Source organism: Pristis pectinata, chromosome 6 (assembly GCF_009764475.1).
Source record: "Pristis pectinata isolate sPriPec2 chromosome 6, sPriPec2.1.pri, whole genome shotgun sequence".
In the NCBI taxonomy this organism is placed as follows: Eukaryota; Metazoa; Chordata; class Chondrichthyes; order Rhinopristiformes; family Pristidae; genus Pristis; species Pristis pectinata.
Window position 1 is genome coordinate 1,312,985 of NC_067410.1, and position 15,470 is coordinate 1,328,454.

General features: G+C 50.0%; 1 protein-coding gene across 1 annotated transcript in view; it reads right to left on the bottom strand.

Annotated features, from left to right (window-relative positions):
* Positions 1 to 15,470, bottom strand: part of lamb2l (laminin, beta 2-like) — a 102,359-nt gene that overhangs the window by 56,761 nt on the left and 30,128 nt on the right. The window contains 2 exon segments of the mRNA XM_052018128.1: positions 474 to 547; positions 3,237 to 3,372. Of these exon segments, the coding sequence (XP_051874088.1) occupies positions 474 to 547; positions 3,237 to 3,372 (210 nt within the window).

The window sequence follows — 15,470 nt, forward strand, 5'->3', positions numbered from 1 at the left end:
GGGATTGGAGGAAGGCAGTTGGAATCTGGAACGCTTTCCCCGAGGGGGAGGTGGACGCAGAGACTCTCGCAACATTTACGAAGCATCTGGATGAGCACTTGAATCACCAGGGCAGAGGAGGGTGCAGACCAAGTGCTGGGAAATGGGATTGGTGTAGACGGATACTTGGTGACCAGCAGGGACATGATGGGCCAAAGGGCCTGTTTCTGTGCTGTGTGGCTCTATAATTATCCTCTCCCTCCAGTAAATGCCCCTGTAAACACCCTGAGCAAGAGGCTCTCTGGGAGTGGAGGGGCTGGGGTGATGCATGTGCAGTCTTAGACCAGTAGCTATCACAAGCTGAATATTCAGGCCCTTCCTGTTCGACATCTTAATGTGAGGCTGGTGGGGGCGGAGAGTGAGCCAGTATTCAGAGGTCTGTGGTAGAATCGCACAAAGTCACTGACCACCTGCCCCTCTGCCCTCAGACTCACCTTGAACTTCATGATGAGGTGTGTGAAGTGGAACTCGGCTTCTAAGTTTAGCTGGATGCTCACCTGCTCTTCACCTGTGAGTGGAGACAAGACACAGCGTGTCGGTAACATGCACAAGGTATCAGGTGACATCAAGTCCACAGTGCCTTCAAGTGAACGAACAGGGGCCTTGATTCTGACACAGATGATCATGTATCACCGTAGACAATATTGACTGGAGTTTGTACAGTGGATCTAACATGGCAAAACATCTGCCAGTGCTTTAGTCTGGCAGAGGCTGAGGCTGAGCTATGGTGGGAGATGAAGAGGGTGGCAGTGGCTGAAAGCCTGGTCAGAGGTGAGCTTCAGGGAGCATCCTGAAGGAGGAGAGGGACGAGGAGAATTTGGGGGGGAATTGCAGAGCTCAGGATCCAGTTGGGTGTACGCGGGAGATGGCAGCAAGGACAGGTTCTTGCCCAAAAAGCCCATTCCTCCCCCAGACCTTAACTCACTGCTGACCTCTTGATGGAAGGTCACGTGTATTTTCAGGCCAAACTCTCACCTTTGCCACTGAAAGCCTCTCTGTCCAGACGAGACTTCTTTCTGTGACTAGAGCTGCTGTCTCACCGCTTCACAGACCCAAGGGTTGGATCCCAAATTCTGCTTCCTGTGGAGTTTGCACGTTCTCCCTGTGACCGCTGGGGTTTCCCCCGGGTGCTCCAGTTTCCTCCCACGTCCCAGAGATGTGCGGGTTGGTGGTTCATTAGCTGCTGTGAATCGTCACTGGTGTGTGGGTGAGGGAGAGGCTGATGGGAATGTGGGGAGAATAAATGGGTGGTTGATGGTCAGCAGGGACTCGATGGGCCGAAGGGCTGGGTTTTCGGGAAGGTGGTAGGAGGTGGAGAGTGATGTGGGGAGCGTTTCAGATCCCAGAGCCCAGGTTCCGGGGAGGAGAACTCTCCCCGTCACCACATTAACCCTAGACCACAGCAGAAGTACAGATCACCCAGCCACCAGCACTCTGCTGCTTTTGGGATCCTGCTCTGCACATTACCAACAGTGGATGGACTCAAATTCTCACCCAGTTGTGGGGCATCCCAACCGAGGCCACAGAGGTCACTGGGGAGAAATGCCAGGGGTCAGTGGGTGGTGAGAGAGGGGTGGTAGGCTCGGGGTTGAGTAAGTGAGGGTGTGGAAGGCCGAGTCAAGTCCTAAAGTTGAGGTGCTGTGCTCTGGAGGGCTGGGGTTGGTCAGGAGGTTGGTGGAGGAGGCAGGTCCTCTCTCAGCATCCAGACCAGGCCTTGTACAATGTGAGTCCTGGGTACAGGACTTCCCAGTGTTGCCTGATGAGAGGGACCTCAGGCCTCCACTGTAGAGGTAACCAGCATGTCCCAGGCACCAGGTCCCAGGCCCCTGTATGTCCCCAACACCAGGTCCCAGGCACGAGGCCCCTGCGTGTCCCAAACACCAGGTCCCAGATGCCAGGCCCCCGTGCATCCCAGCCGCCAGGTCCCAGACACTAGGTCCCTGTGTGTCCCAGACACCAGGTCCCAGGCACCAGGCCCCGTGAGCTCTGGGAAGCTCTTTCAGCAGTGTAAGGGCGTCACTCCTGGAGTCGTAGACTGCGGTCACCTCCTGAGAGGCTCCTCACACACTGCCCCTAGTGTGTGTCTCCTGTCTCCACACCCTGTGTTGAGAGTTAGTCTGTGCCTCGAATGGTGGGGGCCCTTCCCTGGTTGGTGTGAAGCAGGGTGAGGGTCTTGTGTGAAATTAGGCCTGATCCCACCAGGAATCACCCACATCCTGCACTCGTTTTGGGTGTAAACCCCTGAATGCCAGTTTAAAGCAGACTTTGGCCAATGTTTCATTGAGTGAGTGCCAGTGTTTCACAAAACTGTGTCGGTCATGCCACAATCGGGTGCGGTCTAATTTCAGGGCAACAGAGACAACATCAGGGAAGCTACGTCAAACTTTCACAAACACTGATTACTGCAAAAACTGCTTAAATTGTTTTTGAAATCTGGGCACTTATGATAAACACTGCCAAGAATTATTACACAGCAAGCTCCCACAAACAGTGGTGCAAGAGTATCCAGGTACTGAGGGGTGTTTCCCTCAGTACTGCCCTCCCCCACAGTGAGACCCTCCCTCAGTACTACCCCTTTTTTTTGAATAATAAACGTTTATTCACTAAAAGCACTACAAAAAGACAACCGGTGTCAATACACTACATCTAATACAGAAAAGAAGAAACTACGCAACGACATACTACGGTACAGAATGCAAACTAATACTAATGAAACACACACGCGATGCTACACCCGTCAACGCGACACGTGACACTTCAAATAAGAATCGCGTTCGTACCGTCCACGACACACACGATCCCGAGGGGCCCACTGAGCGCGGAACTCGGCGAGGGTGCCCGCGGAAACCGTGTGCTCCCTCTCTAAACGCACCCACGTGCGCACGTAAGCGCGGAAGACGGGCAGGCAGGCCGACCTGCCGGTTCAGTACTACCCCTCCCAAAGTGTGACCCTCCCTCAGTACTGTCCCTCCCACAGTGTGACCCTCCCTCAGTACTGCCCCTCCTGTAGTGGGACACTCCCTCACAGTGTTCACTGGATGTTTACTCTCTGCTGTCTGGAGTTGGTCTGGAACCACTTCAGGCCAAGTGCAGAGGAAATGACTCAGGGCCACAGATGACGCACCTGCTGAGGTATCGGTATGTCCGCAGTGTCCGGCTGGACTGTGGGACCCCCCCTGAGCTGTTCTGGCACTCACCGTTCTCCGACTGCCACCAGGTCCTCTCCTCATTCCGGTCCGCGAGGTAGATGACATTCTCCACACGATGGCTGTTTCTGCTGGTGACTGGATGGTAAGGTCTCCGTGAGTCACATTGGAAGCATTTCTCCAGCCCCTGCAACATAGCGGGAGATGGCCTCACTGTGACTGTCACCTGGAACTCTTCATTCCATCACCCCCCACCTCCTCCTGGCCCGTCAATAAACTTTGGTGGGAAAAGTTCAGACACGTCGTCAGGATAAAAATCAACCTCTCACACCTTAACATCCTGACACTGTGCACTTTCCCATCACGTGGGCTGCAGCACAATCTGACACTGGGTTCAACCTAAGTAATGGGGAGAGGACTGTGTCCAAGTTAGCAGATTATTTTCACTGGATGTGTTCAGGTAAAATACAGCTGAAGGACGCGAGGTGGACGCAGCAACCATCTGGCACATCAAGGGTGGGTTGAGTCGACACAGATGGTAAACAGTGCTGGAACATTCTTGTTCTTAACGTACTGGTTTTGATAGCAAGTTGTTCCTTTCCTCTTGATGTTTACTCACCGATTTTGGAACCAGGTGTAGTCTGGGGGGTCAATTTCTGACCAGTCCATGAACACTACCTTATTATTCCTCTTCTGTACTATTTCTGAATTTTTGTAACTTGTAGTAATTTTTACGTCTTGCACTGTGCTGCTGCCACAAAACAACACATTTTATGACATACTTTATATCAGTGATAATAAACCTGATTCTGAAGCATCGACCTCCCAGCGTGAGTGGAACACTGTGGTGTGAATCACTGTCAGTGCAGTCTCCTGGCTGGGTCTTGCCATCGGGCATTTGGGGAAGAACCTTTTTAATTCTTTACACCCAACAAATTGAGGAGGATTTTTTTTTATTATCTTAGTAAAAAATAAAACCAGAAAATGCAGGGAACACTCAGCAGCTCAGGCAGCATCTGTGGAGAGAGAAGCAGAGTTAATGCTTCTGGTCCGAGACCTTTGTTCGAACTGGGAAGGAGAGAAAACAGGCTGGTTTTTGGTGGCAGAGGGGGAGGGGAGTGATGGGTGGAACTATCTGCGATTGGGTGAGACCAACTGAGTTAGTGGCAGTTAGAGGTGGATGATGCTGCTCAGTGTGTGTTGTGTTGTTACTGGTGGGGCAGTGGGACACATCCAGCAGGTCAGGCTGCACTAACAGAGAGGAAAACTGAGCCAAGATCATGGATGGATGACGGGCAGAAGCAGTCGGTTCAGATACAGACAGAAGATGAAGTGTTCCATGAGCTCATGTTGGGCCTCACCGTGACTGTGCAGGACGTCACAGACAGAGAGATCGGACTGGGAGTGGGATGGGGACCCATAGAACCATAGAACACTACAGCACAGAAAACAGGCCATTCAGCCGTTCTAGTCTGTGCCAAAACATTATTCCACTAGTTCCATTGACCTGCACCCAGTCCATACCCCTCCAGACCTCTCCCATCCATGTATCTATCCAATTTATTCTTAAAACTCAAGAGTGAGCCTGCATTTACCACGTCAGATGGCAGCTTGTTCCACACTCCCACCACTCTCTGAGTGAAGTTCCCCCTAAACCTTTCCCCTTTCACCCTAAAGCCATGTCCTCTCGTACTTATCTCTCCTAATCTCGGTGGAAAGAGCCCACTCGCACTAACTCTGTCTATACCCCTCATAATTTTGTAAACCTCTATCAAATCTCCCCTCATTCTTCTGCGCTCCAAGGAATAAAGTCCTAACCTGTTCAATCTTTCCCTGTAACTCAACCCCTGAAGACCCGGCAACATTCTAGTAAATCTCCTCTGCACTCTTTCAATCTTACTGATATCCTTCCTGTGGTTAGGTGACCAGAACTGCACACAATATCTTATACAACCTCACCCTAACATCCCAACTCCTATACTCAGTACTTTGATTTATAAATGCCAGGATGCCAAAAGCCTTTTTTACAACCCTGTCTACCTGTGACGCCACTTTCAGGGAATTATGTATCTGAACTCCCAGATCCCTTTGTTCCTCCGCACTCCTCAGTGCCCTACCATTTACTGTGTATGTCCTACTTTGATTTGTCCTCCCAAAATGCAACAGACAGAGAGATGGGGCTTGGACGGTGACACCGTAAGGAGTTCACAGACAGAGACGGGACTGGGGGTGGGACGGGGAATTGAAGTGACAGTGACAGGAAGATGAGGGTCGCCCGAGGACTGAACACTGGAGGTCCGTAGACCGATCGCCCAGTCTGTGTGTGGTTCTCCGGTGCAGAGGAGACCACAGTGTGAGCACCCAATGCAGGACACTGGGTTAGAAGAGGTACAATCACTGCCTCACCCGGAAGGAGTGTTTGGGTCCCGGGGTGGTGGGATGGGCCAAGGTGAAAGGGCAGGTGTGGCATCCTTTGGCCGTGTGGGAGAGGGCCACAAGACGGAGTCGTCGGCTGGGATGGGAGAGTACACCAGGTAGTTGGGAAAGGAAGGTCCCTGTGAAATGCTGGACTGAAGTGCAAGAGGGGGAAGGGAAGACACGTCTGGTGGGATCTGGTGGGAATTGTGAAGGATGAGCAGTTGAATGTGGAGGCTGCTGGATGGAAGGCGAGGTCCAGGGAACTCCAGGAGAAGAGGGGGTCAGAGCACAGGAACTGGATGGTCAAGGGCTCTGTCCACTGTGGTCGGGGGGAAGCCACAGTTTGGGAAAGAAGTCTGTGCAGAAAGTCTCGTCATTGGAGGAAGTGCGACGGACACGGAGGAAGTGGGAGAACGGAACAGAATCCTTGCAGAGGCGGGTGGGAGGAGGTATAACCAAGCTTTTTCAAAGACGGAGACACGAGGGATTCTGCAGATGCTGGAATCTGGAGCAACACACACAAAATGCTGGAGGAACTCAGCAGGTCAGGCAGCATCTGTGGAGGGAAATGGACAGTTGTTGTTTTGGGTCGCAGGAAGGGTCTCGACCCATAACGTCGACTGTTTAGTTCCTCCAGCAGTTTGAGTGTTGTTTCAAAGACGGAATTCTGTGCTAGGGCTGCCTGATGCTCACACTGGCTGGCTGAGATTTTTCCAGACTGACGTCCTTCACTTTGACAAACACACAATTTCAGCAAAACTGATCCGGCTCTTCTGTTAAGTCTCTGTTTATTTTCCTGAGATATTTCAGGAACAGCTTTCTGTGGACCAGTCATTGTTTTCCCACTGAGGAACCTGTGCAAACAAGCTCAGCACAGACACAGCGAACTGACTGCAATGTTAGCTGCATCTGACAACAGTGAATATAGCCTGAGTGAAACACGAGCTCTCTGCTTTCCCTGGCACACATCGAGCTGTGGGGGACTGACTCGTACGCTAAAGCCTGTCACGTGTCTCTTTGAGACAAGGGTCACTTATCCCAGGTTGCAAACAAGTACGAGCTCAGAGCCATGGAGAGGCGAAGAAATGGAGATCATGGAGCAAGACGGAGGCTGCCAGGAACACCCTCTGCCTGACTGAGCCACAGCCCGGACAAACCACTTCAGACCAATGGCACAAGTGTGGTCTCGTGGTTCTGTTCCTCTGCTGTCCTGGTGAGGTTTCAACTGCAGCCTCACCTTGCATGCCAGTTCCAAAGACACGAGATCAGATCCCAGCAGCAGGCCAACTTGAATTCAACTCGCTACGTAAATCTGGAATAGAAAGTCCAGCTTTGGTTCCAAAGCTACCAAACTGCTTAAAACCTATCAGGTTCACGGGGAGGGAGTCCGCACTCCTTCGGTCTGGCCCGTGCTCGACTCTTTACTGGCCCCAAGAGCCATGGCTCTGGGGCGACAACTGCTGTGAATGAATCGATGAAGGCCACTCTGCCCCTCGAGCCTGTTCTAACATTGTTGATGACTGGTCTGACGTTGCCCAGCCCTTTCCCCACACCCCTCAAGTTAACAGAGATCCACCCATCCTGGATTTGATCCACACCTGACCTGGCACCAACTGCCACTCACCAAAGTGAGTTCCATAAGTGCAAGAAGTGAAAGCAGGAGGAGGCCATTTGGCCCATTGCCCCAGCTCCAGAATTCAGCAAGATCCTGGCTGATCTTTTACCTGCATCGAATACTCCCTGCCCTCTGCTGTAGTGGTGTTCCTGAACCCCTCCCAGGTCCCAGCTCCTGAGTTTATGGCCCTGTTCCCTCGACCTAGGAGAGTATGGTTTTCACTGAGGTAATCGCCATCAGCTGTGGGTCACCTCGGGGGGGTGGGGGGGTGGTGGTGTGGTTGGGGAGGAAGGAAAACAGAGGCTTCGTTCAACAATTGTTGAAGGAAGCCTCTGTTGAAGAAAGCAACAGAGAGTTGTGGAGACAGCCCAGCGCGTCACGGCAACCAGCCTCCCCTCCATGAACTCTGTCTACACCTCTCGCTGCCTCACCAAGCAGCCAGCATAATCAAAGACCCCACCCACCCTGGACATTCTCTCTTCTCCCCCACCACCCTCTGTGTGCAAAACTTGCCCCTCAGGTCCCCTTTACTGACATCAGGCAGGAGATACAAAAGCCTGAAGGCACGTACCACCAGGATCACGGACAGCTTCTATCCCACTGTTATAAGACTATTGAATGGTTCCCTCATACGGAGATGGACTCTTGACCTCATGATCTACCTCGTTATGACCTTGCATCTTATTGTCTGCCTGCAATACACTTGCCTGTAGCTGTGACACTTTACTCTGTACTCTGTTATTGTTTTTACCTGTACTATCTCAGTGCACTCTGTACTAACCCAACGTATCTGCACTGTTTAATGAATTGACCTGTACGATCGGTATGCAAGACAAGTTTTTCACTGTACCTTGGTACAAGAAACAATAATAAACCAATACCAATAGGCACAGCCAGTGAGTGTGGTCATCGCTGGAACACAGCACAGAAAGATCCCTCAAGCACTAATACATTGGTTAGACCGCACGTGGAGAACTGTGTGCAGTTCTGGTCACCAAACTGTAGGAAAGGTGTCATTCAGCTGGAGATGGGGCAGGAACAATTCACGGGGATGTTACTGAGACTGGAGGGCTTGAGTTATAAGGAGAGACTGGACAGGCTGGCACTGTTTTCCCTGGAGCGCAGGAGGCTGAGGGGTGACCTTATAGAGGTTTATAAAGTCATGACGGGTATAGATAAAGTGGATGGTCACCGTCTTTCCCCCAGGGTGGGGGAATCTAAAACTAGACGGCACAGGTTTAGGGTGAGAGGGGAAAGATTTAAAGGGGACCTGAGGGGCAAGTTTTTCACACAGAGGGTGGTGGGTGTGTGGAACGAGCTGCCAGAGGAAGTGGTTGAAGTGGGTACAGTTACAGTGTTTAACAGGTACACGGACAGGAAAGGTTTAGGGGGATACGGGCCAAACGCAGGCAAATGGGACTATCTCAGGTAGACAATTTGGTTGGCATGGATGAGTTGGGCCGAAGGGCCTGTTTCCATGCTATTTGACTGTGATAACCTGTTCTAGTGATGGTTACTATTGATCCGGGACACCAGGAGTCCTCCTCTCTCCGGACGACACCCAGGGATTTTTATGTGTGCCTAAGGGTAACTCTGGACTTTGCTTCATTGGCATCTGCCCATCACTAAACGTGCAGTGAAGCCGTCACAATGCAAAGAAAGAATCAGGATCCAATTCAGCTGATATCACACCTTGGTTTACAACCCCACCAGGCTCTCTCCCCTCCCTGAAGCCCAGGGTAACCGAGCAGGACTCCAACAGTATCCTCAGATCACTCTGTTCCCATCCCAACGGTCCGTGTGTGTGGACAGAGCCATTAGTCACCAGAGCACCGTCCAGCTCAGGAATCCTGGATGGATGGATCCTGCAGACGACACTCCCTGCTCCGGCTTGACATCGGAGTCTGCAGGAGCCCAGCACGAGCCTGTGGCAGTCCCCTAGCACTGCTGGGGACTGTGGCTGGGTGACTGAGCAGGGCACAGGGAGTAGGTGCCCGACTACATACAATGGTGCCAGCTCATTAAACTTAGTTTAGTGTTTCCGATCGCCATTCAATGTCTTTCAGCACAGAAGCAGGCCATTCAGCCCATCTAGTCCATGCCAGCCTAGAAGCTCCATTTGGCCCCTCACCCACCTTTCCTCAGTGACCCTCTGCTCCTTTTCTCCCTCTCACGCCGGTCCAGCCCTCCCTCAAATGCATCGATGCTCCTGACCCCAGCCCCTCCACATTGTCGCTGCTCGCTGGGGGGAGGAGTTTCTCTTGAATTTCCCAGTGGATCTCTCGGTGACCACCTTGTCCTGATGGCCTCTGGTTCTGCTCTTTGATGGCTCTGGGCTGTACTCCTTGGAGTTCAGAAGAATGAGAGGGGACCTCATAGAAATATTTTGAATGTTAAAAGGCCTGGACAGAGTAGATGTGGCAAAGTTGTTTCCCACAGTAGGGGAGTCTAGTACAAGAGGGCACGACTTCTGGATTGAAGGGAGCCCATTCAGAACAGAGATGTGGAGAAATTTCTTGAGCCAGACAGTGGTGAATCTGTTGAATTTGTTGCCACAGGTGGCTGTGGAGGCAGTGTCATTGGGTGTATTTAAGGCAGAGATTGATAGGTATCTGAGTAGCCAGGGCATCAAAGGTTACGGTGAGAAGGCGGGGGAGTGGGGCTAAATGGGAGAATGGATTAGCTCATGATAGAATGGCGGAGCAGACTCAATGGGCCGAATGGCCGACTTCTGCACCTGTCTTATGGTCTTACTCCGCTAGTGGAAACGCTCTGTCTCTGACCTGCTCCATCCAAACCCCTCATCCGCCTTCCCTCAGGGGAGGACAGACCTTTCACAGTTTCCTGATGTATACACATGGCAGTCCTGGCATTGTCCTCAGAACCCTCTCCAGTGACTGTATTGTTATAAAACAGTGCCTTGAACAGCTTAAACATTTCTTTTAAATAAAGTGGAACAACGTCTAAGTATTTTCAAATTATTTTTTCATAGTTTCTCAACATCAGGCTGGTTTCCAACAGTCTAACTTGGGGCAAGGTTTAGCCAGCTGCCAAGGCTCTTCCAGCTATTTTGTGGGAGGGGCTGGTCCGTTAGAAATGGGACAACTGACTGCAGGCAGAAAGTTTGGGCCCAATATTCAACCAGATGTCACTTGCTTCAACATGGGCTGCCTACATGCACGGGGAAATGTGCGACTTGCAAACCTCATTTGATGTTTGTAATGTGTTGCTTCCCCACAGCCGCCAACAATCCAGTCCTACGCTTGTTCCGACCGTGCCCGTACAGTCCACTCCGATTGCAGTCTTCCTACCCCTCCCAGGGCCATCCTCGTCCGAACACCCCTCCTCAGCCGAAGAACGTACGGCTGGCTGGCAGCTCATCGCTGCGGGTTTGCAGGAGAATTCTGACCACTTCCGACTTGTTCCGAGGTGGGCCCCGAGGCACAGCTTCATAAATCCCTCACCTTTCAGCTGTAAGCTCTGAGAGAACGGCTGCAGCGATGTGACTGATCACCTCCGGCCCGAGGCACGAGGGTGGGTGACGGCACCTCACTCCGGAGTCAGGGTCAGACAAACCAGACGGACAATTCCAGGGCCGCGCTGAGGGAGGGTCCGCGCTGAGGGAGCAATGCATTGTCGTAGGGGCAGTATTGAGGGAGGGGCAGTACAGAGGGAGGTCACACTGTGGGAGGGGTGGTACTGAGGGAGGGCCGCGCTGAGGGAGGGGCGGTACTGCGCCCCTCAAGGGATCGCGTGTGTGTCATGGACAGCTCCAATGTGATTCTGATCTGAAGTGTGTGTTGTGGTAGCGGGCGTAGTGTTGTATGGGTATTCGTTTTGCTTAGTTGTTTCTTTCTGTATTAGATGTACTGTATTGCTATTGGTTGGTTTTTGTAGTGCTTTTAGCGAATAAATGTTTTGTACAAAAAAAAGGGGCAGTACTGACGCAGTCTCTGCAGGCACCCTGGCCGAGTTCTGCACTCGGTGGGCTCCTCAAGAGATAGCGTGTGTCGTGGACGATACCAATACAATTTTGATATGAAATATTGAGTGTTGTGGTACCAGATGTAGTGACGTATATGGGCTCTCGCAGCGTCAGTTTACAATAATCTCTGAAGTTCTGTAGTTGATTAGATGATTCTTTCTGTATTAGATGTATACATTCGATATTTGTAGTCTTTTGCAGTGCTTTTAACTGATAAATGTTTTATACAAAAAAAAAGGGCAGTACTGAGGGACGGTCACACTGTGGGAGGGGCAGTACTGAGGGAGGGTCCCACTACTCCACCACTCACAGCCTGACAATGGTCACTTATTCCCACTCTGTGCTTTCTATTATTGGTTCATTATTGTCACACGTACCAAGGTGCAGTGAAAAACTTTGTTTTGCTGCCATCCATACAGATCATTTCATCACATCAGTACATCGAGGCAGTACAAGGGAAAACAATAACAGAATGCAGAATAAAGTGTTACAGCTACAGAGAAAGTGCAGTGCAGGCAGACAATAAGGTGCAAGGTCATAACGAGGTAGATTGTGAGGTCAAGAGTCCATCTTATCGTACTAGGGAACCGTTCAATAGTCTTATAGCAGTGGGATAGAAGTTGTCCTTGAGCCTGGTGGTACGTGCTTTCAGGCTTTTGTATCTTGTGCCAGATGGGAGGGGGGAGAAGAGAGAATGTCCGGGGTGGGTGGGGTCTTTGATTACGTTGGCTGCTTTCCTGAGGCAGCGAGAAGTGTAGACAGAGTCCATGGAGGGGAGGCTGATCCATGTCAGTACATTACCTCCAGTTCCTCTTGCTCCCGTTCTGCTGACCAACATCGTGTGTGGCACCTTATCTAAAGCATTCTTCTAGCCCACGGTCTCAACATCCACTGGTGCTCCCGATCTAATCTACTGATCACATCCTCGAGAAGATACACAGCGCAGAAACTGGTACCTCAGCTCACTCAGTCTGTGCAGTCCATCGCGTGCTCCCTTACACCAATGCTGCACTAAGGCCATTTTATTCCCGCCACGTTCCCATCAACCCCTCCCCAGATCCCACCACTCACCTACTCACAGGGGAATGTGGGGGGAAACCAGAGCTCGGGGGAAATCCATGTGGGGAAGGTACAAACTCTGCGCAGACTGAACCAGAGGTCGGGATCGAATCCAGGTCACTGCAGCGGAGGCAACAGCTGTCACCCAGATCCGTCTTCATAAATCCGTGTTACTTTGTTATTACTTCCTTCATTCTGGATCCCAGCATTTTCCCTCCCACTGATGCCGGGACAACAGTTCCCTGTTTCCACTTCCCCCCCTTTCTTCAACAGGGTCACAGTTGCTCCCCCCGATCCACAGGAACAATTCCAGGATCTACTGAAACCCAGAAGTTGATAACCAGAGCATCGACTCTCTCCAAAACTCTGGGGTGTCGATCATCAGGCACTTATCAAACTTCAGACCCACCAGCTTCTCCAGTCCTATGGTTTGACTTAACTCCTCAGTTCGTCATTCTCACTGAACCTAAATCTGGCAGGTTTTGTGCGTCTCCTTTCCTGAAGGCAGAATACAAAGCAATTGTTCAAGTCTGCTGGAGTTTCTTAATCCCCATGATAAACTCTCCCATCTCTGACTGTCAGAGTCACACCCTTTTCCTATCTCCCGATCTAGAAAAGCCCTTCTAGTCTGTTTCTCGCCGGTCTACACTCACAATCTATCTTCCCTCAAGATCTTTCTATTGTTCCCTCTTTCCCTTCCAAACTCCACCGGATACAAGCCCAGTCTGTCCAACCTTTCCTCATCAAATGACCCACGCATGGAGTAATTAGTCCCGTAAAACCTTCTCTGAACTGCTTCCAAAGCATAAACATCCACTTTTAGATAAGGAGACAGATACTTTCCACATTCTTCTTCCCCTCCACCATCAGATTTCTGAATGGTCCATGAACCCATGAACACTACCTCGTTATTCCTCTTTTGTACTATGTATTTATTTTTGTAATTTTCAGTCATTTTTATGTCCTGCACTGTACTGCTGCCACAAGACAACACATTTCATGACATAGGTCAGTGGTAGTAAATCTGATTCTGGTACTCCAGATGCCAGATTAAACTGAAGCATTGGTTCCTTCCTCTGTATTCAATTCCCTTTGCAACAAACAAGTGTTCTGTTGTCTTTCCTAATCACTTGTTGTACCTGCTTACCAGCCTCTTGTGAACATGCTCCAGGATAGCAGTATGATCCAACTGCAGACAGAGAGCCGCAGTTGCAGGGTGACCAGGACTGGTTGCTCGATATTCCAGATGATCCAAAAGAACAGGCCAAAAGGGTGAGGAGGTGGGGCAGAGCTGTTAATCAAGGAAGGTACCAGAGCGGTGATGGGTCGTGATACAGAGGCAGCGAGTAAGGATGTGGAATCGGTATGGGTGGGAGTGGTCTAAAGACCCCCAGAATGTGACCTCTCAATAGGACACAGCATACATGAGGAAATATCACAGATGTGTTTGAAAGGAATTGCAATTACCTTTGGAGATTTTTATCTGCATATTGACTGGACAAACCAAACTGACAAAGGTATTGTAGAAGAATTTGTGGAGTGCATCAGGGATTGCTTCCTACAGCAGTATATTACAGAACCTACCGGCTGTTTTAGATTTACTCAAGAAGAGGTCTTACGATTACAGATCCCCGAGGGAGTAGGGAGCATAACGTGGTAGAATTTCAGAAACATCCCAGGTTGGAAACTTAAGTAAGGATGATTACCATGGTATGAAGTTGGAGATGTCTAAGGTGGGCTGGGTAAACAGACTGAGACACGGGATGGGCAGTGGCAGTTACTTAAACAGCCAGCTTATAATGCTTAGCAGGAATTTATCCCAATTACAGAGCAGGATTCCCTGAGAAAAAAAGAACCATTTGTGGTTAAGGTAGGAAGCCACGGATAATGTTAAATTGAAAAGTAGAGTGTACAAAGTAACAAAGGCTTGTGGTATACCAGGGGACTGGGAATTTTTCAGGAACCAGCAGCAAAAGACGAGAAAGATCCCCACTATCCGGGCAATGCCATCTACTCACAGCTCCCATCGGGCAGGAGGTACAGAAGCCTGAAGTCCCCACACCACCAGGTTCAGGAACAGCTACTTCCCTTCAACCATTCTGCTCTTGAACCAACCAGCACAACCCTAATCACTGCCTCAGCATAGCATCACTGTGACACTTGATCACTTTGCACTACAATGGACTGTGTTTATTTTGGGTTCTAACTGTATTCTTTCTTATAAAAATTGTGTTTATGTTTAATTTCTGTTTTTCTTGTGAATGCTGCCTGTCTGATGCTATGTCCCTGTGATTATGCTGCAAGTAAGTTTTTCATTGCACCTGTGCACACATGGACTTGTGCAGATGACAATAAACTTGACTTTGAAAGCTCATAACAAAGGAGAAAATTGATTTTAATATCAAAACAAATAGTAAAAGTTTCCATGGATATATAAAAGAGAAGAGAGTGGCTAAGGTTAGTTGGGATCTCTGTGAGAATGAGGCTGGGGATCAATATCAGGAAACAATGGCAGATACATTAAACCGATATTTTGCATCAGTCCCTCTGAGGTTACTGCAAATGTCCCACTGATAACTGATGGGCTAGTTTCAAACTGCATGGAAGAACTTGTACAAATCCCAGTAACGAGTGACAAGGTGATGGAAAACCTCATGGGACTGAAGACAGACCAATGCAGTGGCCTGTACCCGTGGCCTGCACCGGTGCAGTGGCCTGTGCCCAAGGGTTTTTAAAGGAAGTGGCTGCGGGGGTAGTGGGCCCATTGGTTGAAGTGTTCCAAAGCTCACTGGGTACCAACGGAGTGGAAGAAGACAGCAAATATGACTCCTTTGTTCAATAAGGGAGATAAACAGGAAACTGCAGGCCCGTTAGTTCGATGCCTGGTGTTTGTAAGATGCTGGAGTGGATAATCAGAGAAGAAATAGCTAATGATTTGGGAAAGGTCAATCTAATCAAACCAAATCAACCTGGTTTCATGGAAGTCAAATCATGTTTCTTGTTTGTCTGAGTTCTTTGAGGATAATAACAAGCAGAATAGAGAGAGGGAAACCTGCTGATGAGGTGTATTTAGATTTCCAAAATTCATTTGACACGGTGCCTCATAAAAGACTGGTGCTCGTTAAAAGCTCGTGGTATGGGAGGCAGTGCGTTAACGTGGATTGAACATTGGTTATGAAATAGAAAAGAGAGAGTTGGAATAAATATT